At 37.0% G+C, this 26971-nt stretch overlaps 1 protein-coding gene across 5 annotated transcripts in view; it reads left to right on the forward strand.

The window, feature by feature from the left end:
- NELL2 (neural EGFL like 2) overlaps positions 1–26971 on the forward strand; it is a 420543-nt gene that overhangs the window by 136134 nt on the left and 257438 nt on the right. For all 5 annotated transcript variants that reach the window (XM_059185586.1, XM_059185588.1, XM_059185589.1 and 2 more), the window contains 6 exons: positions 20633–20806; positions 20896–20992; positions 23323–23395; positions 23567–23649; positions 24571–24699; positions 26135–26237. In XM_059185586.1, coding sequence (XP_059041569.1) covers positions 20633–20806; positions 20896–20992; positions 23323–23395; positions 23567–23649; positions 24571–24699; positions 26135–26237 — 659 coding nt within the window. The remainder of the gene's footprint in view (positions 1–20632; positions 20807–20895; positions 20993–23322; positions 23396–23566; positions 23650–24570; positions 24700–26134; positions 26238–26971) is intronic.

The raw sequence follows: 26971 nt of genomic DNA on the forward strand, positions 1-26971 counted from the left end.
CCACAAGTTTTGCTCTCCAGATGTAGGAATCCCTGGGCTGTGCTCTCTCTTCAAGTACCTACTGTACATAGGGCTGTGCAGGTCCCTGGTTGAATAGGCTGAAAGCTGTAATCAGTGATGAGTGGGTCTATGAATTAGCTTCCCCACCTGAGTGGGCGAAGAAGCAGCTCTAAAGCTGGTAAAGCCCTTTGTTCTCTTAACTGCAGCCAGACTGCTCTCCAAGTTCCCTGACCGAACAGCAGCTCTGGCTTTGCTCTACGAGCTGTTGGCCCTGCCTGGCCTCCTCTCAGCTTGAGTGCTGCTGGGCCTCACAGTTTCCAGGAGCTGTTGCCAGCCCTCTGGTCAGTTGAGGCTGAAAGACTCCTCAGCAGGTGGGGCAGTGATTCAGCTTTTTGGGGGGCAGTGGAGAAGGGGCCGCTCCAAGCTACTCTCATTTTCCCAAACAGACTCTGATTGGGAAGGGTTGGAAGCTACTCTCAACCGTGGCTGTGAATTAATCCCCCTGCCTGAGCATAGACTGGGAATGCTTCATGCTCATTATGGCTTTGCCTGCCTACCTCTTGGCTCAAGTGACCCTGGGCTGCCCTGCTTCTAGGAGTTTGAGTCAGCCCTCTTGTTTAGATGGGGCTGGAAGACACTCTCCAAAGTGAATGGGGCTGTGTTTCAGTTCCTTGCCTGGGGGTGGGCAAACTGGTCTCTGTGGCTGGCAAAACTCCTCATTTGAGGATCTGAATCAGGGAGATCTGCCCTGCACAGAGTTTCCTGGTCAGCATGAACCCTCAGCTAGGTTCTGCAGATGAAAGAAACTGTTAGTTGGGATGAATACTTGGGCACTGCAGATATGAATTCAGTCTGCTATGATCTGTGGGCTGGTTGCCTCAAGTCCCTCCCTCTTCTCCATCATAATGAGATTCCTGGTTGAGCCCTGTAGATTTCCCTGCAATCTCCATGGGGCTCCCACAATGTGATTCAGATGGTGGAGTGATGCTGGTTGTACTGAGTTCTTTTCCCACCAGAGGGACTGGAAACTCAGGGGAGACCTGCATGGCCTGAGGGAAGGGCAATTCAGTCAATGTGTGGCTGCTTCTCTTACCCTTCTAAGGCAGTCTGTCTTGGCTTCTAAGGTATAGCGGGTGCTTCAGCCTCATCCTTGTGTTCTAGAATTCTCTCAGTGGTGTCTTGTCCTTGAATAGTTGTTGGTTTAGTTAGTTTGTTTGTTTATGGTAGGGGAGGAAGATCAGGAACAACTTATATTGCCATCTTGGTCCAGTTACTATAGTTTTATAAAACTCTTATCATCATGCAGGTTTCTGTTCCCATTAAGAATTTTTTTCCTATGGGACACTTGGGTGGCTCAGTCAATTAAGTATCTACCTTCAGCTCAAGTCATGATTCCAGGATCCTAGGTTCTTGCTCAGCCAGGAGTCTGTTTCTCCCTCTGCCCGCTACTCCCCCTACTTGTGCTCTCAAAAAAAAAATTTTTTTTTTTGCTATATTTATGAGGTGCCTGAGTGGCTGAGTTAGTTGAGCATCCAGCTCTTGGTTTCAGCTTAGGTCATGATCTCAGGGTCCTGAGATTAAGCCCCGGTTGGGGCTCGGTTCTCAGCAGGGAGTGTGCTTGAGATCCTCTCTCTCTATCCCTTCCCCCACTTGCTCACTCTCTCTGCCTCTCAAATAATAAATAAATCTTTAAAAAAAGAGAGAATTTTTTGTTATGTTTAAAACTTCATTCTTCGGTATAAACTTAACAGTTAATTTGTTAAGTTCTATGAAAAAAGTCCCATTGGTGTTTGTATTGAAATAATATCACATTTATATATTTACATATATTCACATTTTTATTGTGGTTAGTTCTTTTATCCAGGGATATGGCTTATCTGTTTTTTTCCATGTCCTCTTTTGTCTATTTTGTAATTGTCTTCGTAAAGGGCACACACACATTTTGTTAGATCTATTCCTATGAACCTTATAGATTATGCTCTTAGTCAGGTGGGATCTTTATTTTTCTATTACGTTTTCCAATTTTCAAAAGAATTTTAAATTACAGTATTACCAGGAAGATGGATTCTGTTTTGTATCAAAAGTAACATCTTTCATAGTGTTTAAATTTCTTTCTCTTTTGTCTCTGGGAGAAAGTTGGATTCTTTGAATACAACTCTGAGTATAATAAGAAAATTTTCAAGGTGCCATCAGAGTTCATTTAATTCTGTTTTCTTAAACTGCCATATATTGATATAGCAATGACATTTCGATGATCTTTTCCAAGATGAAGGTTGAGGAATTGTTGTGATATATTTTAATTCTTTAGCATTAAAATCTTCTCGCTTTTGTCTTCCAGAGTCAATGTAAAGCTTCCTAAATGCTTTATAGGCCTTTGATCAATAACCTCGAATTATTTTACAGAAAGCTCATTTAAAAAATTATAGTGATCTTTCTGCAGTTTCTTATTAAATGAAAGGAAATACAATTCAGCTTATTTGTAACTTGTTTTGTTATATCCTTTAGTTATGGTGAAGCTTGTGCCTTTTCAAAAGGCCCATGCTAATTATTATTTTGATGTCAATATTGACAGTGGAATTTATGTTATTTCTATTACTTAAGAAATCTTATTTTTCTTGCTGTTGTGCATATTTGAATTACATTGAGTTTGGAGAGGAGTTTGTTTTGTGGTTGAAACCATGTATCAGTGTATTTCATAACAGCTAGATAAAACACATTCATATTTTGCCTTTTCTGTTCAGTGATTTTATCAACTGAGCATTTTGAAATAAGATGATTGACATGCTGTTATCTTTCCTCTGAACTTTAACCTTTGGTTATTTAAAACCTCTAGGTATTGTAAAATTATGTTTGGTTATTCTTGAGGGTGCTGGATGTGCCCCAGAGTACGCAAATAACTGAATACTTCAGCTTACACCTACTTAATTAGCCAGTAAAAATGCCTTAAACAGCACCAAAAGGGAAGTAAGATTTGTTTTTTGAGTGAAACACAGAGGAAAAATTTACTTTGCAAATGACTTCAACTTTAAACTATGTACACATTTTGAGACATTGAGGATTATATGTAAGTACTTTTTGCTTATATGACATCTGAGAAATGGCTGTCATTTCTAAAATTTACTGTTCTTTGAATATTTGCGAATTTGTAAAGTTTTTGTATTTTACGTTGTTGGTGTCTCTGATTTGATAAATGATCTATAAATATCCTTTCCCATTTTTGTATGGGAATCTTGCAATTTTTTTTGCTTATTCATAAGAATTTTTTTTATATGTAAGAGATGTCAACGTACTGTCAATCATACATGCAAGAGTTTTCCCAGGTTAATGTTTGCTTTTAAGTAAAGATTATTTTGAAATTGTTTCAAAACTACAGGAAAAAATATGATGTTAGTACAAAGAACTCCCACATCTCCTCTTACCAGATTCCTAATTGGTAATATTTTCACTCATTTACTTCATCACCATCTATCTTTTATTCCAGTATGACTTTTACTGACAATATTTTCTATCACCTTTAATAGTTTGGTGAGTGTTTTCTCAAAATGAGGGCATTCTCCTATATAGTCAACATATAACCTCCTAGTCCAGGAATCAGCATTGACACCACAGTATCATCTAGTCTTCACACCCCATTCATATTTCACCAGCCATCCAAACAATGTCACTTTTTCCTTCTTGGCCCGGGGTTCAATCCAAGAGCACGTTACATTGGGTTGTCTTATCTCATAATCAACTTTGGTCTGGAGCAATTCTAACCTTTCTCTGTCTTTGGTATCCCTTATGGTTTTAGAGGTACAGGCATTTCATTCTTTAGGATCAGCCTCCACCTGGGTCCATCTCATGCTTCCTCATCACTCAGGCCATGCATTCTTGCCGGGAATACTGCAGAAGTGGTGCTGACTCTCCTCAGTACACCACATCTAGAGGTGGTACACTTTATCAGTCTGTCTCATTACTCATGATGTTAACCTTGATCACCTGGTCAAGTTGGTGATCTGCCAGGCTCTTCAATATTTTTCCCTTCTGATTTCAATTAGTATTTTATGGGGTGATACTCCAATTTTATTCCAGTATGCTATTCCTCATCAGACCTTTACTCTCTGTCCTTAACATCCATTGGCCATACCCACCTGAATCATAAAGTATTGCTTCTTAGTGACATGAATTAAAAATGACGTTGAAAATTGAAACTCATGTTAACTTTTAAATTCATTTTCTAGTATTATAAAAATTGAGTAATATAGATCATATAAAAATATATTTCCCAAATATGGTAAGTGAAACTTTTTGTATTTCATTTTAAGTGCATATCGGCATTCACTGTGTAAGGCATCTTTAAGTTAACTACTGTACTTTTCTTTAATGAAAATTATTCATTTATATTGAATGTATTCAGAGAAAATAACATCTTACTTCCATTTTCCTACCTTTTCTACATTTCTTGTGCTAGCTTTATAGACCATATTGCATTTATTGGACGAAAATATCACAGACTTTCATAAAAATAAGATCAGAATGTATAGAAGATATGCTAGAAGCAGATTTTGCTGATGGGCTCTTATATGTAGTCTTCTATGGCTATTCCATTTATTATGGTTTTCAAAAATTTTATTTCATCTAGTTTTGGGATTTTCCTTTTTGACATTTCTAACAGATTAAAAATGCATATTTTCTTCATTTAAAAATAAATATGACTGCTTTTCATCAGCCAGTAACTGAGTTAAACATATGACAAAAACCTTTTCAACCTCTAACTTGTCAGAGTCCAAGGTTTATTAAGTTGCATTAAGAAAAACTGTGCTTATTTTTGAGTTCACCATTTCTAATAGATTCAATAATGTAGAATGATATGAAATAATAAATATGAAAACAGTAGAAAAATAAAGTGATATAAATAAAATGATGTAAAATAAAGACTTGGCAGAAATACAGGAATGTAGACATGAATGAGGATGCCTACATTTATAGCAAATTATTATCCCGGGAAGTGTCTATTCAGGAAAATCATGGAAGACGAAGCTCTTTGAGGGCCTTTGTTTCTTTTTCCCAGTCTCCTCTGTGCTGGTAAAATACCTGACCTTCAGATGGCAAAAGATATTGGTGGAGTGGTGGGATGGAAGTGCAGAGCATCTGCTAATCTCAGGGTTTGTAGTCATTCACTGATTTCTTAGGTTCCTTGGAATATTTTCTCTGCTTTGTAAACATTAACACTTTATTAAATTCCTACACTATCATGCCATCCTCTAAACACCTTGCATGGATTAATCTCACTGAGTGCTCATCACTGTCTTGGAGGTTATTCCTATTCCATTTTTATCCCTATTTTGCAGATAAGGAGAGGGCCCTCAATAGTTAAGTCCAATGTCCAAGGTAATAGTAAGGGGCAGAGTCAACATTTGAACTAGGCCTTCCTTCCAGCCACTTGACAATTTTCTGCTCCTTATAGAGCCCATTCATGGCCTTTCTACTTCCCTCAAAATCCTAGACCTCTATTGACAGGCTTAGCCATCGTGCTTTCTTTTGCTCTTGGAGACAATAGCCATCTATCTTTCCTCTGTTGGGTCTTTTCTGCTAGACTAAAAATTTTGATCCAGAAATTGTCTTCCTTACAGCTAACTTCTTTGTTTCAACAGCATCATCGTGGCCCTATTGAACTTGCTACAGTATACACAAAACCAGTCGGCACAGCTGGGAAAATATTTGTCTTTTAATTTTTCTAACTGCCTTGCCATAAAAAATGTATGCTAACACTTAAACAAGATTCCTGCCTTCTTGGCATTTCTGTATTAGCTAGGATTTGGGGCCAGGTTGGTTCTGTTTCCTCTAGTTAGGGGTGTCCTGTACCTATTTCAATTGGGAACTCAAGGTAATGGGCTCACTAAGAGCAAAATGTCACCTTAGTGGGTGACCCATGAATCCTATTACCTTCTTCCTTGGCTCTTATGTATTCTGCACGATAGAGGAGACATGATGACCCATGAAGCATGTCAGAAAACAGATGCTGCAGCATTGACAGCTTACTCTCCCCTGTGACTAATTCCTTTCTTTCAAATACAGCTTGCCTAGAACTTCTCGCTGTCTTAAATGCATCAGTGCCTTTCCTTTATTGTCTGCCCATAGTTTCACAACGTAGTACACATAAAGCTGCCGAAAATTCCAACACAGGCTAACCTCTTTCAGCCTAAGAATTCCTATTGATTTTTAGGACCTAAGGAAGGCAGATTGTTAACTTAAGAGGAAGATTTGAAACCAGATAAAATACTGCATGAAATCATAGGGCATCGAGGGTCTCTGAGCGCCACTTACTCACCCCAGATGGATGTATCCCTAAAAGCATCATGAATCATTTTTTAGGTGAAGGTGAAGATGAAAAGTCACCAACTTGGGATATCATCTTCTTCCAGAAATATTGTTTGTTGTTTGTTCTTTGAAATAGTGTGGTTGCTTGCATACCTCAATATACTTGTTAAGCCATGGTATCTAGAAATTGAGAGGAACATTGGTATATTCTTTTAAATAGACACACATGCACACACACACACACAATCACCATTAATCTGAAACCTTGATAATATTTATGTATTTACTGGAATTTAAGAGATCACCAAGTGCTTTCCTTCAATGCAGAGCTGGCTTAAACCATTTTAACAGGTGAAACTGTTAAAACTCATCCAGAAAGGGCGAGTTTAATTTTAGTTTTTTCACAAAAGAGCTTGATTTGAATAATCAAATTGGGTATTAGAAAGTGACATATTGACCATATTTTAAATTAAAATTAAGTACATGGAATCTTATGTACTAAATGACTTATTAATTTAATGATTCTTCAATGAGCATGTATTCCCTTATGGGCTGTGCTCAACTTATGTCTACTTTTTGGTCCTTTCATATCAAATTGAAGGTGTTGTGAGAATTGGATATTGAAAATATAATTTCTTTATTTTTTGAATTCTATTTGACCAATAACATCTATCACAGATGGTTTCACAAATTCAGGGGATAATTCACTCCACTTTTTCTCTCTAGAGAAGTTGATAGTCATGCTTTATTTGTCTTTTATTTATTTTACTTTATTATTTTTTTTAAAGATTTTATTTATTTATTTATTTGAGAGAGAGAGAGTGAGCAAGGGAGAGAACACAAGCAGGGGGAGTGGCAGAGGCAGGGGGAGATGCAGGCTCCCCACCGAGTAAGGAGCTGATGCGGAACTCCATCCCAGGACCCTGGGATCATGACCTGAGCTGAAGGCAGTTATTTAAACTACTGAGCCACCCAGATGTTCCTACATGTCAATTTTATTTTATTTTATCTATCTATCTATTTATTTATTTATTTTAAAGATTTTATTTATTTATTTGACACAAAGAGAGATCACAAGTAGGCAGGGAGGCAGGCATGACCTGAGCCGAAGGCAGAGCCACCCAAGTGCCCACTGAGCCACCCAAGTGCCCTGTCAATTTTATTTTTAAATTGAGGTGTAATTGACACACAGCTTACATAAGTTTCAGGTGTACTGCATAGTGATTCCGCAGATCTATGCTCAACACAAGGGTACCTACCATCTGGCACCATACAGTGCTATATATATCCTGACTATGTTCCCTGTGCTGTGTCTTTGATTCCTGTATCTTATTCACTCTCTGACTCTCTCTTTCATCCATTTTTCCTATCCTCCTATCCCTTTCCCTCTGTCAACCAGCAGCTTGTTCTCTGTAATTATGGGTCTGTCTCAGTTTTTTGTGTGTTTATTCATTTGTTGTTTTTTTTTAAACTTCACATATTAGTGCAATCATCTGGTATTTCTTTTTGTCTGATTTATTTTGCTTAACATAATACTCTCTATGTTGTCTTAAACAGCCAAATCTAATTCTTTTTTATGGCTGTGTAATATTCTATTGTATATAAACCACCTCTTCTTTATCCATTCATCTATCCATGAACACTTGGGCTGCTTCCGTAATTTGGCTACTGTAAATACTTTTGCAAGAAACATCTGGGTGTATGTATCCCTTTGAATTAGTGTTTTTGTATTCTTTGGGTAAATACCTAGTAGTGTGATTGCTGGGTTGTAGGGTAGCTCTATTTTTAACTTCTTGAGGAACCTCCATACTGTTTTCCAGAGTGGCTGCCCCAGTTTGCATTCTCACCAACAGTGCAAGAGGGTTCCTCTTTCTCCACATCCTTGCCAATATCTGGTGTTTTTTGTGTTGTTGGTTTTAGTCATTCTGACAGGTTTGAGGTTGTATCTCATTGTGGTTTTGATTTACATTTCCCTGGTGATAAGTGATGCTGAACATCTTCTCATGTGTCTGTTGGCCATTTGTATATCTTCTTTGAAAAAATGTCTATTCATTTCTTCTGCTCATTTTTTAATTGGATTATTCAGGTTTTGGGTGTTAAGTTTTAGATGTTCTTTATATATTTTGGGTACTAACCCTTTATTATATATGTCATTGGCAAATACCTTCTCCCATTTTGTAGGTTGCCTTTTAGTTTTGTTGATTGTTTCCTTTGCTGTGCAAAAGCTTTACATTTTGTTGTAGTGCTGATAGTTTATTTTTTGCTTTTATTTCCCTTGCGTTGGGAGACACATCAAAAAAGAAATTCTACCATCAGTGTGAAAGAAGTTACTGTCTGTGTTCTCTTCTAGGATTTTTATGGTTTCAGGCATCACATTTAGGTCTTTAATCCATTTTGAATTTATATTTGTTTATGGTGTAAATAAGTGGTCCAGTTTCATTCTTCTCATGTTGCTATCCAGTTTTCCTAACACTCTTTTTTTGAAGAGATATTTATTTTCCCATTGGATATTCTTTCCTGCTTTGTTGAAGACCAACTGACCGTGTAATTGTGGGTTCATTTCTGGGTTTTCTATTCTTTTCCATTGATCTGTGTGTCTGTTTTTGTGTCAGTATCATACTGTTTTGATCACTAGAGCTTTGTAATATAATTCGAAGTCTGGAATTGTGATGCCTCCAGCTTTGTTTTTCTTTTATAAGAGCTTTGGCTATTTAGGGTCTTTTGTGGTCCCATACAAATTTTAAGATTCTTCTAGCTGTGTGCAAAATGCTGTTGGTATTTTGAAAGGGATTGCATTAAGTATGCAGAATCCTCTTGGTGGTATAGACATTTTTTTAAAATTTTTTATTTTACTTTATTTATTTATTTGACAGACAGAAATCACAAGTAGGCAGAGAGACAGGCAGAGAGAGGAGGAAGCAGGATCCCCGTTGAGCAGAGAGCCCGATGTGGGGCTCGATCCCAGGACCCTGAGACCACGACCCGAGCTGAAGGCAGAGGCTTAATCCACTGAGCCACTCAGGCGCCCCTGGTATAGACATTTTAACAATATTTATTCTTCAATCCATGAGTATGGAATATCTTTCCATTGTGTCATCTTCAGTTTCTTTCATCAGTATTTCATAGTTTCTGGAGTATATGTCTTTCACCTCTTTGCTTAAGTTTATTCCTATGTATCTTATTGTTTCTGGTACAATTGTAAATGGGATTGATTCCTTAATTTCTCTTTCTTCTGCTTCATTATTGGTATATAAATATGCAACAGATTTCTGTATCTTGACTTCATATCTTGTGACTTTACTGAGTTTGTTTACCAGTTCTAGCAGCTTTTTTGGTGGAGTCTTTCAAGTTTTCTATGTAGAGTACTATATCATCTGCATATAGTGAAAGCTTTACTTCTTTCTTGTCAATCTGAATGCCTTTTATTTCTTTTTGTTTTCTGATTGCTGTGGCTAGGACTCTCAGTACTATGTTGAATGAAAGTGGTGACAATGGACATCCCTGTCTTGTTTCTTGGAGGAAAATCTTTCATTTTTTCCCCCATTTAGGATGATATTAGCTTTTGGTTTTTCAGATATGGCCTTAATTTTGTTGAGGTGTGTTCTCTCTAAACCTACTTTGTTGAGGATTTTTATCTTGAATGAGTGTTGTACTTTGTCAAATGCTTCTTTGCATCTATTGAAATGATCATATGGTTCTTATCCTTTCTTTTACTAATGTAGTATATCCCGTTGATTGATTTGCAAATATTGAACCATACTTGCATCTCAGGAATAAGTCCCATTTAATCATGGTGAATGATTTTTTTAATGTATTGTTAGATTCAGTTTGCTAGTATTTTACTGAGAATTTTTATATCTATGTTCATCTAGGATATTGGTCTTTGTTTCTTTGTTTCTTTGCTTCCTTTTTTTTTTTTAGTGATGTCTTTATCTGGTTTTGGTATCAGGGTAATGCTGTCCTCATAGAATGAAATTAGAAGTTTTCCTTCCTTTTCTATTTTTTTGAAATAGTTTGAGAAAAATAGGTATTAATGCTTCCTTAAATGTTTGGTAGAATTTACCTGTGAAGCCATCTGTTCTCGACTTTTTTTTTTTTTTTTTAAAGATTTTATTTATTTATTTGACAGAGAGAAATCACAAGTAGATGGAGAGGCAGGCAGAGAGAGGGAAGCAGGCTCCCTGCTGAGCAGAGAGCCCGATGCGGGACTCGATCCCAGGACCCTGAGATCATGACCTGAGCCGAAGGCAGCGGCTTAACCCACTGAGCCACCCAGGCGCCCCTGGACTTTTTTTTATTGGGAGTTTTTGATTACTGATTAAATTTCTTTGTTGTTTATCAGTCTGTTCAGATTTCCTATTTCTTCCTGTTTCAGTTTTGGTAATTTATATGTTCCTAGAGTAACTCATGTGTTTCTAGGAATTCATCTATTTCTTCTGGGTTTTCCAACTTGTTGGCATACAGTTTTTCATAAATTTTCCTTATAATTGTTTGTATTTCTGTGGTGTTAGCTTTTATTTCTTCTTCGTCATTTTAAATTTTATTTATTTGGGTCCATTCTCCTTTCTTTTGGTAAGTCTGGCTAGAGGTTTATCAATTTTATTAATTTTTCTTTTTTTTTTTTTTTTAAAGCAAGTTTTTTTTTTTTTTAAGATTTTATTTATTTATTCGACAGAGAGAGATCACAAGTAGGCAGAGAGGCAGGCAGAGAGAGAGAGAGAGAGGAGGAAGCCGGCTCCCTGCTGAGCAGAGAGCCCGATGTGGGACTCGATCCCAGGACCCTGAGATCATGACCTGAGCCGAAGGCAGCGGCTTAACCCACTGAGCCACCCAGGCGCCCAATTTTATTAATTTTTCAAAGAAACATCTCCTGGTTTCATTGATTGGTTCTATTATTTTTTAGTTTCCATATCATTTATTTCTGCTCTAATCTTTAATATTTCCTTCCTTTTGCTAGCTTTAGGTTTAATTTGTTTTCCAAAAAATATTTACTGAATGAGTAAATGAGTGAATATAACAAATCTCTTTGAAATATGTATAACATTTGAACCAGCAATTCCATTTGTAGTTATTTATTCCAAGGAGTTAATTGTTTAGATGCACAAAGAAATATGTATGGAAATATTTTTTGAAGTATAGTTGACATGTATTGAAACATTTTTATAAAGAAGGAAAAGTTGGAAATAGTAATATGAAATTGGATGTTAAATTATGGCATGGTTACACTATGAAATACCATGCTTCCAATAAAAAGGATATGGCTTTACATTATTGACATGGAAAGAAAATCTGAGTATATGGTTAAGTGAAAAAGACTGCAAATGATATATGCAAAACTGTTAATATTAATCAGCTCTTTCCAGCAAGACCATTAGTGATCATAATTTTCTTCTTTGTGCTTTTGTGTATTTTCTGAATTTTTGTCTAATTATTTTATATCAGAAAAAAATATATATCAAACCATATCGTCAAACTTTTTCAAGTGGCTATATTCTGCTGGTCTTCCTAAAATGGAGGAATACTTAGCTTAGAGTCCCTGAATGGACTTCGTGGGATCTGTGAATCCCTTGCAGAGTTTGCAAGCCAAATTTTGTACACATTTGCATGTATGCATTTTCAGTCATCAGAGAAGTCCATATTCCCCAGAGGGTCTTCCTCAACCTTAAAACCATGTTCTCTTGTGTTCATTCTTGATAAAATAGGGAAGCCTCATTTCCTTTGAGTCTTCTACTTCCTTGAACCCTTTCTTTCCAGTCTTTGTCTAATTTCTGCCCGTGTGGCCTCAGTCCCAATTAAAACAGTTGAGATGGACACCTGGGTGGCTCAGTAGCTTAAAGCCTCTGCCTTTGACTCAGGTTATGATTCCAGGGTCCTGGGATTGAGCCCCACATCAGACTCTCTGCTCAGCAGGGAGCCTTTTTCTCCCTCTCTATCTCTGCCTGCCTCTCTGCCTACTTGTGATCTCTGTCTGTGAAATGAATAAAATCTTAAAAAAAAAAAAAAAAGACAGTTGAGATAATGAGATAATAAGACAGCCTAGCATTTAGTAGGCACTGCCTTTTACCCAATAGCTTCTTTCAAACTCTGTGACTCTTGTGGATACCCTTGTGCTGTGAAATACCCACTCATTTGTGCTTTATTATATCTGTTCTTTCTTCATCCTTGTATAAGACCTTCCTCAAATTGATATTTAAAAAATGCACCTGAGGGGTGCTTGGGTGGCTCAGTGGGTTAAGCCACTGCCTTCAGCTCAGGTCATGATCCCAGGGTCCTGGGATCGAGTCCCGCATCGGGCTCTCTGCTCAGCAGGGAGCCTGCTTCCTCCTCTCTCTCTCTGCCTGCCTCTGCCCACTTGTGATCTCTCTCTGTGAAATAAATAAATAAATTCTTAAAAAAAAAAAAAGAAGAAGAAGATAAAAAAATGCACCTGATACTACTAAATCCTGTCTTCCAGGATCATAGCTTAGTGTTGTTTCACAGATTTTGTGTCTTTTTAAAAAAAAAAAAAAAGATTTTTATTTATTTGAGAGAGAGAGAGTGAATGAGAAGGGGGGAGAGGCAGTGGGAGAGGGACAAGCAGACTCCCTGCTTAGCAGGGAGCCCAGTGTGGGGCTGGATCCCAGGACCCTGGGATCATGACCTGAGCTGAAGCAGATGTTTAACCAGCTGAGCCACCCAGGTACCCCTTTCTTTGTGTCTTGCTGGCCTCATCATCAGTGGTAATAAATTATCTCAATTTCTTAAATAACGTTTTTTCCTTTTATTTTATTATTAACTCAGTTATATAGAGTAGTAAGATGGAGAGGTTTTTATTCAAACCATCATGTTGGATGCCAGGGCTTCAGTCATGAATTAATTCCATTTTCTACTGATCTTTCCCCTTGGTGATATCATTTTGGCTTCTGGCTATATTATTCATGAAAAAAGCTTTGTTTTCCTCACTGATATTGCCACATTCTTCTTCTTTCGGAAAGACTTTTAGAGTAATACTATTATTAGTGTTGCAATGGCTAAGCATAATTTTCACCTAATAAGGTGTTTGTTATTAAGGATCTCTAAGCTTCAGTGTACTTGGCCTTGGTCACTGCCATATTCACTGTACCCTTAGTCTATTTGTTGGAATAAATGCACTCATAAATTGTAGCTTAGAAAAACCTCTTGCCTTTTTTTTTTTTATACTTTTTTTTATTTTTTATAAACATATATTTTTATCCCCAGGGGTACAGGTCTGTGAATCACCAGGAAAAAACCTCTTGCCTTTATGCTTTCCTATAAGGAAGGTGTTTGTTATAAAAATGAAATGACGGGCCTCAGTAAATCATGAATTCTTGGTCATTGGATGTTCTTAGACTGGGTGACCATTTAATGGAAGTATCATAGATGAGCATTCTAAGCATGGATTCTCATTAAAATGATCTGTTTGAGATTCATGCTTAAGTTCAAATATACCCTGAAAATTTAGTGATGTTTAAATTTGTTTCATAGGAGATGTAAATCATCATTATGACATGTATGGAGGGCTCACTCTTTGTCAAGAACGGTGTAGAGTAAGCACTTATATCCCTTATTTTGTTAAATTCTGACAATGACCATATGAAGTTATAACTTTTATTCTATCTGATAGGAGAGGTAACTGAAGCTTAGAGGTTTTTCACTGGCCCATTATCACAGTTAGTAGGGAGTAGAGACAGGAATAAGTCTCAGAGGCCTCTTAAATTACCACATTATACCACCTGGCTTTGATGACCAAATGCCATTAAAAACAAGTAGACTAACAAAAATAGGACCCAAATGGCTGTAATGAAGGATGCCAAAAAATATACTTTATCCCCATTCTCCCATCTCCCTTAACTTCTGAGGGAATCACTGGAAGTGACAAGGTGAAATAGTCAATTTTGTATAACAAAAGGGCAAGCTGAGGAGCTCACAGTAATATTGGCCCTACCACTGGACTCCACTTCTCATATATTGTTGTTTATGCTAGAGCCCTTATAATAATACCAGGGCTGACAACTAGTTCCTATGAGTTGGTTAATCTTCCGTTTTCACCTAGAACTCCTGTCTCCCATTTCTGCATTCTTTCACTTAAACAAAATGTGTTCAAGTTGCCTGTTTTTCACAGAATTGGCTTTTTAAGAAGCTGGGCTTTATCGTTGGGATTATGTACTGACAAATGATAAATCAGTTATCCTTTATTGGGTGATCACTGTGTTTCAGATGTTCTGCTTTCTGTGGATTATCACACCGATTCCTCATTTTACAGGCAAGGACACTGAGGCAGCAGGAAGTGTGTCAAAGGTGCTAGTGAGAAGCTGAGCTGGGTTTTCAGTTCCAGAGCCTGTGCGTGTAACTCCTGTGCAATTGTGCCTTCCACGAGCTCCTCTGATGATATATTTGGCATTAGAAGTGCATGGAGCTTTTCTTTAGGTGACTAACAGCTGGCTTCTAGCCTAACATACAGACAGTCCTATCCTTAGTATGGTTCACCTTACAGTTTTCTAATTTTATGCTGGTGAGAAAGTGAGGTACATTCAGTAGAAACTGTACTCTTAGTTTTTAAGTTTGGTCTTTCTCAGGCTAGTGATATGTGGTGAGATGCTCTCTCATGATGCTGGGCAGTGGCTGTGTGGCTCCCAGCCTGTCAAGCAGTCACAAGGGTAAACAACTGATACAATATGTCTGTACCCGCACAACCGTTCTGTTTTTTACTTTCAGTACAGTATTCAATGAATTGCATGAGATGTTCAACACTTTACTACATAATGGGCTTTGCATTCGATGATTTTGCCCAACTATAGGCTGAGAGGAGTGTTCTGAGCATGTTTAAAGGAGGCTAGGCTAAGCTATGACGCTCTGTAGGTTAGGTGTAGTAAATGCATTTTCATCTAGGGTTGGGTTAATCAGGACATAACCCCATTGCAAGTTGAGGAAGAACTGGACTGAGGTGATCTAATCGTTCTTCCATTTAGGTTTAATTTAAGGCAGCAGAAACTGTCTCATTTCATGTTGTGTGCAACCTTTTTTGTCAGATGAGACGTGACCTTATTTTCATCCTTTGATCTTGAACTATGAAGGAGGTTGTTAAAATGAACGATGTCCTGCCACTGTTGCCTATTTCTCTGAAGCCTAATCTTAAATTAGTTTATATTTCCTCCAATGCAAAGGATATTTGAATAACGACGGCATAAATTATTATAAAGGGTGAACTTTATTTCTGATTTTAGTTACTTCTCACAATTATAAATAACAAATCAGGGAGACATGGTATGTTCAGGTGTGACAAATTACCTTCTTGGGATTTAAAATGTGGTTTTTAATTTAAGGTAAAAAATGCTCATTGAGGATAAAAGGGGAAAAAAGAACAATAAAAAGAAGGTTAAAAATCACTGATAGTTCTATTACTCAATAATAGTCTTGAAAATGTTGATATTTTCATTCTGTGTTTTTTCCATGGTCACAATTGTAATATATCAGTTAAGGTTCTTTGCTGTAAGATGACTTTGGAGGCAGTGGGCCGGAGACAGATTATGGAACTGATTTGAGCCTGGGGCATCAGAATTTGGAAGGGTTAATGACCAAAAGCACACTGATGGGCCAGCAAACAGGAAGCAAGATGCAGAGTGACCTGAACATAGCTGACCAGGATGCCACTGCCCTAGCACAATGTGGGTGCCTACTGGCTTCCTTCCTTGGCTGTGCTCCATTAAGAATCTCAGGAAAGAGTGTCTGATTGCTGGAGTGTGTTGGCAGCCCATCTTTGGCTGTACCACGGAAAAGAAGAGGGAAGATTTGACACCTTTGCTTTTTTGAATTGAAAAAGTTAGCTAACGTGTACTATCTTCACTGAGTATTTTGTCTGTACTGAGTAATATTCTGAGTGTTTGCTTAAGTTAACTCATTCAAATCCTTAGAGATGTCAACTGAAGCAAGTACAGTTCATATCCCTGTTTTATAGTTGAGTGACCAGATGAGGAACAAAAAGGTGAAGCAGCTGGCCACTCTTGGGAGGGGTACTGGGATGTGAGTCCTCAGGCTTTAGGGCTGGGGTGTTTAACCACTCTGTTCTGCTGAGCCTTGCGGGGGGCGGACAGGAGAGGAGGCAAGCCAGTCCTGCCTCGAACTGAGACACAGTGGCCTTCTGGAAATGAAGATGGCTGTTATTAGAAAAATTCTTAGTTAAAATAGACCCAGTGTTCAATAAGATACTTTGTAACATGTAATTATGCAGTAGTCATATATGTTAGTGCAACTTCACATCTGTGTACACTTTTCTATATCTTAATAGTTACTGATTTCAAGGATTTGGCTCAACTTCTTTCAACCTGTTTTCCCTTCCCTTAATAGGAACGAATATTTATTTGTTCTATCCATGTGATAGACACACTTCTAAGTGTTTTACATCATTATTTTTCTCTTCACTACCTGTTTCTTTGTGTATTGTGAATCTATTTCAGGGTTTCTTTTTTTTTTTTTACAATTGAATAAATGATGCTAATGAAAATGTAGCTTTTGGTAAAATATTTAACCTCTGAAGAGTTCTTGTTTGTAGGGCATAGTGTCAGCCTTGTTGTTATGCAGGCTACTTCTAGTGCCTCAAGTTTAGGAATTTACTGCAGGTGACATTTCTAATAGTATCTAGAGGAGGCTACCTGACGGCAGCAATAGGGTTCTTGCCTCAGAGTGTTAAGAACTTACAGATTTATAACAACAGGGCAGTGTGTTTGCTGATGTTACTATTATTATTTTTAATGCAAACACCTCTCTATTATTGTAGAATTTACTCATTGAATTGATTAAATAATGAATACTTGTTATCAAATAATATAAGAAGGATTCTCTAGTTGGTGTCTTCTGGATTAAAAATAAACAACACAAGTTGGAGTTTTATTTTATTCTTGTTAAGTTCTAAACATGGCTTATATCCTTGACCAATTAGTTTACTTTATATCTTAACTATGTATATAGTGATTATACATATAAGCATTAAAGAGTGATGCATAGTTAGTGAACACGATTTAGAGGTATAAAATATCTGAGATGGTTCTTCACATTCTCTTCTCCTAATTGATTTATTATGGCAACTACTGTTAACATTTTGATATGTATCTTTCTTAATCTTTTTTTCCCTCTAAACATATACACACACACACACAAATTTTATCAAACCACATGAGTTTCTGTAGTTTTTTTTTTGTTTATTTGTTAATAGTAAACCATGCATTGTTTCTTGTTTGAACTTCATTCTTTCATAGAATGTTCCAGGGTATGGATGAGTCGTAATTCCTCTGTGAGTGGATAGTTGGCACTTTATCAGATTTTTACTATATTAAATATATCTGCAGTGAGCATCTTCTGTATATATCATTGCCAATTTGTGCTGTTATTTTGCAGGATCAATTTTTAGACTTGGAATTACTGATTTAAAGAGTATTCACATTTAATGTGTTGATAGTTTTACCAATCTGCCTTTTGGGAAGACTGTGTCAATTTATTCTGCCATATAGTGTATGAACGTGCTTATTTCTCCACATTCATGTTGATACCGATATTTGTAATGATTTTGATTACTGCCACTGTGATTGGTGAATCCACTGAGTTGCTTTTTCTTATTGATTTGTAGGTGTTCTTCATGTATTGTAGACATTAACCCCTTGTCATACAGAATGTCATTTGTTCTCCAATTTTATTTATGGTATCTTTTCTGTTGAGGAAATTTTGATTTTTACATAGTAAAAATATTAATTTAGTTAATTAATTTAGTTAATCTGTGTTTTATTTTATAGTTTCTGTTTTATTTACATTTATTTTCTCTTCCAGTGATAGCTAAATTCCTTCTTCTATAAGATTATTCTCAGTGGCCTACAAACATTTGTACTGTTTCTTACCAATTAGAGACAGATCTCCATTTACCACCTGTGTTTCCATGGCTACTATCCCATCTCTTCAAAATGTCTATATTTCCCTCATTTCTCTTGCCCATTCTCTCTTGAGCCTTCTTCAAGCAGACTTTCTTCCCTATGCAGTTTGATGATGAGTTTTAGGCTTACCACACACCTCTGTTTTGCTAAATCCAGTAGTTAAGTCCTCCTCTTACTTGACCTGTCAGCAACAGTTGATACAGTTGATTGCTTTCTCTTTCTTGAGGTGACTTCTTAATCACTAGGCCTTTGAGACACCACCCTCATTTTTATCTCCTCTGAATTTCACTAGCCACACTTATGGGTTTGCTTTGCTGGTTCCTCCTCAAAATGTTCAAGCTTTCTTCATGGCTCTGCCTCCATGACTTTCAGTGCAATATATATGCCCATGATTTCCAAACTCTTCCTTCTACCTCAGAGGTGTAGATCTAGGTGTTCCTCTACATGTCCTCTGCAGTATTCACTAAGTACTTTACACATAACATACCTAAGTTTAAAACTTGATTCAAATTATCATAGTTTTCCTTCATTTGAGTATGTCTTGATTTCTTCTTCATTTCTGAAGGATATTTGCGGTGGGTATAAGATTCTGGGCTGACAGCTTTTTCTTTCATCACATGAAAAATACTGTGCCATACTTCCTTCTGGTTTCCATTGTTTCTGTTGAGGAATCCACTATCACTTTGTTATTCCCTATTCACAATGTATCATTTTTTTTTCTTACTTTCAATAGTTTTTTCTTTGTTTTTATTTTTCAGAAGTTTAATTATAATGAGTATTTATTTTAATCAGTCTTGTTTGAGGTTTGCTTAGATTCTTAAATCTGTGAGCTTATATCTCTTCCCAAGTTTGGGAAGTTTTCAGCCATTATTTTCTCAAGTACTTTTTCAGGTCACCCTCTTTTTCATCTTTTATGGACTTTGCTTATATGAATGTTAGATTCTTTGTTATAATCATTCAGGTCTTGGAAACTGTTCATTTTTTTTTCCAGTCTATTTTCTCTCTATTCAGATTGGATTATTTTTGTTCTGTCTTCAGTTAACCGATTCTTTTCTTGGTCCCCTCCCTTTCATTGTTTAGCCCATACTTTGGGTTTTTTAATCCAGTTACTGTATTTTTCAGTTTTAAAACTTCCATTTGGTTCTCCTTTATTTATTTTGTTCTTCTGTTTGTTTGCTGAGTCTTTCTGTTTTTTCATTTGTTTCAAGTGTCCATATGTGTTTATAATTTCTTGTTTTTGTCTATGTGTCTTCAAATTGTTGGCAGGTAATTCTAACAACTATCATTGCAGTGTTGGTATCTTTTGATTTTCTTTTCATTAAATTTGAGAGCTTGGTTCTGATACGGCATATGATTTTCAGTTGAAACCTTGTTTTCCATTTTTGAAATGAAACATTTTTCTATAATGTTCTGAGACTTGTGCCTTACTTAAATTCCTGGTTTTAGCTATTTTCTGTGACATTAATCTGGTAAGAAATGTGAAGGTATCATTTGTTACTTACAGGTGGAGGAGGTTCCCCACTTGGCCTTCTATTGAGAACTGAGGGGGGGCTTGTATTATTTTTGGATGCGGGTGGTAGTTCCAACTCCCCACATGGTTCTACTGATACTGCATTTGGCGTGGTCTCGTTACTGCTGGGTGATGGTGAAAGTCCTGACTCTCCACTGCATCTTCTCTGACACCATCCCAATGGAGAAGGGGCAGTACACTTTGTAACTGCTGGATGGGGGTGGAAGTCCAGGCTCTGCCCCAGTGTGTTCTCCACTGATGCCATCAGGGGCCTTGTTACTAGCTGACTGAGTTTAAAGTCTTGGTTCTCTACTTGGCCTTTTCTGTCACCACCCTAGTGGAGGTATTGGGTGCCTTAAGAAGGTAGAAATCTAGGCTCCCCACAAGCTTTACTGTCTGTTTGGGGATGGGGCCAGGGTTTTTTTGTTTTTGTTTTTTTTTCCCTGTGATGTTTGTTAGGAATAGAGTGGTTATTCTCTAAAAGTTTTTCTTTCATGAATCTTCCACTTCCTGGCCCTTAGCTAGAGAGCAAGCTTTTGTAAGAAGATATCTATAGCTATATCACATATTTTTATTCTTTCTTTTTCTTTTTCTTTTCTTTTTTTTTTTTTCTGTACTCACTAGTACCCCAGGTTGCTGGTTTCCTTAATGAAATCTGGGATATATGAGACAAAAAGAAAACCTAGGAAACCACCACCTTAGGTTGTAAGGTTTCTCAGTGATTTTCTTTCTTTACTCCATATTTTTAGACCGTTCCTATGTCTGTTTTACAATATAATGTTTAGTTTTCCTCAGTGAGAGGAATAGGAAAAGCATGAGACTCTATCTTTTGGGGGCCCGATGTCATGTCCATAATTTTGGAACTTTATTTTCACTGGGCCCCATGTGGCTCTTCTCTGTGCAGGTACCTGGAACTGGAGAGCAGCGGCCATCGGAATGAAGTCAGACTGCATTACCGCTCAGGCAGTCACCACCCGCACACAGAAGTCTTTCCGTACATTTTGGCTGATGACAAGTGGCACAAGCTCTCTTTAGCCATCAGTGCCTCCCATTTGATTTTGCATGTTGACTGCAATAAGTAAGTGAAATCTTCTCAGTTTATGAAGGGGAAGATTCTAAGAAATGACTGTTAACTCACACTGCTTATCTGATATTTCCTTTTTATAGAATATATGAGAGAGTGGTAGAAAAGCCCTCCACAGACTTGCCTCTGGGCACAACATTTTGGCTCGGACAGAGAAATAATGCACATGGATATTTTAAGGTATGTTTTGGCTAAGGGCTGATGACAGCATAGAAATATAAATGCTTTCTCATGAGTTTGGAAAGTGATGTTTTGCTTTTTGTGGTGTGAAACAAAATAATGCTTGGTTTGTATATTTTTTCTATTTTGTCTATTATTTTTTTAACATAAGGGTTTTATTTAGCTCACCTACAGTGTTTTCTCTTTTTTCCTGAATAAGTTTGATCTTTGACTTTACACAGATGATCACAAAGTAGCAGTCAGGAAACTAACATATCATTGTTGAGGTTAGGGATTCAAAGTATTAAATACCTAAGATGTTAATTTATAAACAAACTGCCACTGAAACATCACCTTTGATGATACTTTTATAAGGTTGTTAGTAATAAGAGGGTTGAAGACTTCTCAATATTCACTATTCATGGTCTATATGTACTTCAGAAAGTGAAAGAAGAATACATATATATGCACAAATCTGTCAAAAACTAGGAAACAGTCATAATTTGTATCTTTGTTGTAGTGCCTATTTAGAGACACACTCCATAGAATTTAATCATTGTAGATGATCCAAAAGACATCTCGCTTAAATTTCTGTATCTTAAGGATGAAGAAATAAAGTCCAGAAAATTGCTTGACTGCAAACCGGTAGTATAATCATTTTCCTCCAGGGACTAAGACAGTGCTTATATCATTGAAGTGGCTCAGCGAATGGCTGTTAACAAGAATAATGGGTTCTGTGTCCAACTCATGGATTTCTGGGTAGAGTAGGTACCAGTGATTTTGAAGTTGTGTTCTAAGTACGTGTTTCTGGGAAGGTGTTTTTCAAACTTATTAAAACTGTTTGTTACCTGGAAACCGGGTGCTTTCTATGTGCTATTCCGGAATCTTAGTCTTCCTGGCCTTGAAGTAGGCTTTTTTTTTTTCCTTTTACTTGTGCATAAGCTGAATCAAAGGGGTTAAGTGGCTTGCCCAAAGCTTGCCATGAGGAATCGACTCCATGCTCATAGATCCTAAACAATCAGTGCCTTTTTTTTTTGCCACATATGGGATGGCAAATCTGTAGGTGTCAATACTCTCCTCTATTTAACCATGGAAGTCTTTCCCGTGGGGCCCAGAAGTGGCCTTAGAATCCTTCTCACATGTCCGTTATTCCTAGTACTTCTTTAGGGGTCATAATTTTTACTGTAGATTGTGAGTGGTGTCCAGTGGAGTTGTACAGTGCACACACTGTTTAACTGTACATGGTAACCTTGTTTTCATGTTGCTGCTTCCAAGTGATAAGGAGTTTGTATAGAAGTTGCCTTTTTAATCCAAACCCCAAGCAAACAACAGATCCAGCAATTCCACACAGTATACTAAAATATTTATCATTCATATTGACATTCTTCATATACTCTGCTATTAATAAAACACATAGGAGATATAGGCCAATATTTGGTTATTTTGTAGGTACATTCAAAATTATCTTGATAATATGCTGGTACTGTCACCCTGTCATTAGACATTCTGTTTGCATTTTTCAGAGGAAAGAAGTGAAATATTAATTAAAAATGTATGTAAAGTTGATGAAGGAAGAGAAGGATGGTAGATGAAAGGGACAGCTGGAGTGCATCTGATGAGGTTATTTTTGAGTTACCACTGGCCTTTGCTTTAAGAGCTCAGGAAGGTGGAAGGTAATTAAGCCTTAGCGACTAAGGATACATGTAAATTTTACATACAGACATGTGATGTGGCCCTCTGTAATAAATGGGTCATTTGTAGCTGGAATGTTTAAAAATTTCATGCTAAACTTTCCATGCTCCTAAGCACTTGTCACTAAGTCTTGTGGCAGCTGTTTAATGAATCTGTTGTCCTTTATAAATTGAGAAATTAGTTCTGAAAGATCTGACTGAAAAATGAGAAATGCTCAGATGAGTACTGCACTTATGACTCGTTTTTCTATCTTTCTTTTTGATGGCTGCAGTTAGTTTAAAATTGGTATCAGTTTCACTGTTGCTGAAACCAGAAGTGATTTTCGGGTTGGTATTTAAAGGTCATTTTCAAGCCTTTCTCCAGTGGCTAAGTAAAAATAACTTCTCAAAACAACATGACTATTCCCTCTTAATTATATCTTGACATTTAATCTTAAGGCTTTAAAAATATTACCAATAGGAGAGTACATGGGTAATCATCTATTTTGCCTGATGTATTTCTTTCCCTTTGGTTTGAAGTAGAAGTAATGTATTCAAAAAGATGTTGTCGGGGATCTTGGTGCGTCTATCTTGTAAATGTTTTCCTTCATGAACTTGACTGTTGAACATAATTTGGGTAGATGGAAGTAATATGTCTTTTTAAAAATTTTTCACACACAGGGTATAATGCAAGATGTGCAATTACTTGTCATGCCCCAAGGATTTATTGCTCAGTGCCCAGATCTTAATCGCAGTAAGTCCATTAGTTTTTGTGCTGTGTGATAAAAAAGTGCATTTCTTCCTTAATTTTGTCCAGAATGTCAGTTTGAAATCGGAGGTCCCATACATTAGTTGTCAGCCTGGACTTAACTAGATTGACCTCCTTATAAACACAACTTGATCAATGTACTGTTTGTGATTTCAGCCTGTCCAACTTGCAATGACTTCCATGGACTCGTGCAGAAAATCATGGAGCTGCAGGATATTTTGGCCAAAACATCAGCCAAGGTAAAAGCTACTTAGAAATACAGTGCAGGGAGCTCAGGAGTCCTTGAGGTTCTTTACAGTTTATTTTATATATATATAACCACAAATGTTCACCTTTGAGACTTTTCTTATTCTACACTGTTGCTGGGATTGAATCTAAATCTCTGCTCAAAGAGAGGGCTTATAAATATTTAAATCCTAGCCTTCTGTGTAACAAATGATTCGGTAAATCAGAAATGAGGCAGATTACCTGATTTTCACATTGCTTATTGCGGTAGAATTTATTGTTTATTTTAGTTTTTTTATTATTTATTTTTACTTAGTTTTTCTTTGTAAGGATGGAGGTGAGGAGGCATTGTGAAGAATATGGACCCTAGAATTACGTCAAGGGAATGGTCCCACAGATGCTTTCTACCACTGTGTTGCTGTTGTAGATTATTCACTTCCCTGAGCATGTGTCAAGTTTCCTTGCAATTTCACCAGGCTATTGTTACCTTTCATAGTAGTTACTAAGAACCTGCAAGTTGTCTCCTATATCTATGATTCATTTCTGACACAACAAATTCTGAGATTTGTTTCTTTACTTGAGTAAGCATGTTCATAAAATTAAACATTTTTAAAAATGGAAAACCCTTCTCTGCAGTGTGAGTGATGCCGTTTTTACCTAACCCCCATTTATATCTTGTAAATCATGCTGTTGTTTTGTTTTTTTTTTTTAATCCAAAAGCAGGAATGAAATTTACCTTAAAAAGAAGAGGGAAAAAACTTTTCTTTTAAAGTATATATATATAATATATATATTTAATATATCGATGACCATAATAGATGGGCCCAGCCATCATTACTGCTATATGCAGAAAAATTCCGATGCCTACTGAAGTATTTTTCCTTTCTGTGTTGCTGGAATGGTGAACACTGTGAACCCCTTCCTTTGTGCCACAGCTGTCTCGAGCTGAGCAGCGAATGAATAGGTTGGATCAGTGCTATTGTGAGAGGACCTGCACCATGAAGGGAACCACCTACCGAGAATTTGAGTCCTGGACAGACGGCTGTAAGAACTGCACGTGCCTGGTATGGCTTCCTCTGAGAGTTCAGATGAAGGGAACTCAGATGCCCCCACTCTTTAAAAATTTATTAAAACAATGTAATCATGAAAATTTCAAGACCCATTTCCTCCAAGACACAACACTAGCCAACCCGGTCAAATCTAAAGAACTGCGTGTTGCATTATTAAAGATACTTTCTAGCCTATAAAGATGATTATGGTTTAGGAATGCTATAAAGCTTAAGTTTATTGGTGCACACACGAAGTTAACAATTTAAATTGGGTTAGCGAAGGTGATTCCCAAAGGATTCTATCCATTTTCCTTAACATTTCAAGGGATTTTCCCCTCATGGGTTTATTACTGCATTTAAATAAAACTAAATTATATGCAGTATGAAATATTGTCACCAGATTGAGCCATACAAACAAGTAATGGAATTTACCTTAGCAATCTTTAAAGGTTTGCTAATGTGGTGGAATAAGAATTAGATAATTTAAATAAATATGATTTCTCTAATTGCATACTCATAAAGTAGAAATATTTAACACATTACTATTTTAAAAATAGATTCATTTTCCAAGAAAAGGTCAAGACTAGTTTGGTTTTTAAATTTTAAATTTCACATGAATTCATCAGTTTAAAGTCATTTACTGGAAAGAGACCAGAGGTCTCTGTGAATTAGCCTTTTAAAAAAATTTCTTAAGTTTGTTCAAAAAACAGAATTTCATGTATTAATGTTAAAGTCATGAGATAGTCATGTGTGTGTGCATGCATCATATGACTTCTGTTTGGGAAAATACAATGTTTCCACCAAAATTATAGCATTTACCAATGCAGTAAAACCTTCCCACCTTGTTAAATGGGGACAAAAATCAAATTGAGTAAAATGCAAGATATGTATAGTGAAGTCAATAAGGTGACTAGAAAAACAGCTAGCTGCCTGGGAGTTCTGCTTGACCATTGGGAAATGAATTTCTTGCCATTCTGTTTGCCGTTTGGTGCTGCCTTGTAGTGGTGCTTAAATATCCATGGGAAGATTCTGGGTCCCGAGACTAGGTCTGCAGGAGGGCAGCAGCTATTTGAGAAATCCCCTGGCTTGTGGATACTCACTTTGTGCATAATCTGGGCAGACATGAGGCTTACCCCTAACTTGCTATTTCGTTGTCAGTGTGTGCTCCTCCCTCCATCCATGTTCTCATCCTTCTAACTCCAGAAGGGGGAGAACTCTAGGGTGTGTAGTATCATCACTGGACAGAAGATGGGAGCTAATCACCAACTGTGTTAGGACCCAATTCGTATTACTGTAGGTCCCTGTAGTATGGGTTTTACTGTGTAATAAACACAAAGAATAGTAGTATTTATGGCATTTTATGTGAAGAGTTTGAAATTTAGGATTAAAAAGTACTTTCAGGCTATCACACTGCAACTTGGAAATTTTTTAAATATTGCTTTCTTCTCAGAATGGAACCATCCAGTGCGAAACTCTGATCTGTCCGGTTCCTGACTGCCCCCTTAAGTCGGCCCTTGCATATGTGGATGGCAAGTGCTGTAAGGAATGCAAATGTGAGCATAACTTTTATGTTGAATATTTTGTTTTGGCAAAAACAAATCTTCTATTAATAAATACTTACTCATTATTGATCTGGGCACCCTAAAAAGTTTTTAGAAATGATGTGAATTGGAAGAATACCTTCTCTACTTTGGTTGATCAGTTCTTTTCCATTTATAAATGTTATACTCTTATTTAACAGGAAAGTTTTTTCTTAGAGGAATCTGTTCTGTATAGTGACAACAGTAGGAAAGATCTGTAAGGAACTTAGCGGTAGGCATTTCTCTCATTGCACCACTTGATACCCATACCTGCAGAATAGATGAAGAATGGTCCACACTCAGCCACCCGGACGGAGGAAATCCACGATATAAGTGAGCTTTGAGAGCATGTTTATTATAGGATTGTCCAGTGTGGACGGGGCCATGGTGTCAATTCATGAAAAAAGGGCTCAAACCCTTGAGTGGGGAAGCTTTTTGACCTTCTTAGTCCCGTGGGGTTCACTTCAGATGTCAGGAAATGCTCTCTGAATTTGTAGCTGTCTCAAAGTAGGTTCTATATCATTCCTTCAGTAGGAAATCCTTGCATTTACGTCACTTACGCTTTAAAAGACTATCCTTAAATTCTTGTTAAAAGAAGCATTTAAAATTTAGCTATTTTTGTCCAAAGGAATAGGAAGCTATGTAAACGGAAATGTGATAAAGTTTGTAGAATATGCAGGGCTGTGTGAAGGCAGTATCATCAAAGA

This window comes from Mustela lutreola, chromosome 8, assembly GCF_030435805.1.
Source record: "Mustela lutreola isolate mMusLut2 chromosome 8, mMusLut2.pri, whole genome shotgun sequence".
NCBI lineage: Eukaryota > Metazoa > Chordata > Mammalia > Carnivora > Mustelidae > Mustela > Mustela lutreola.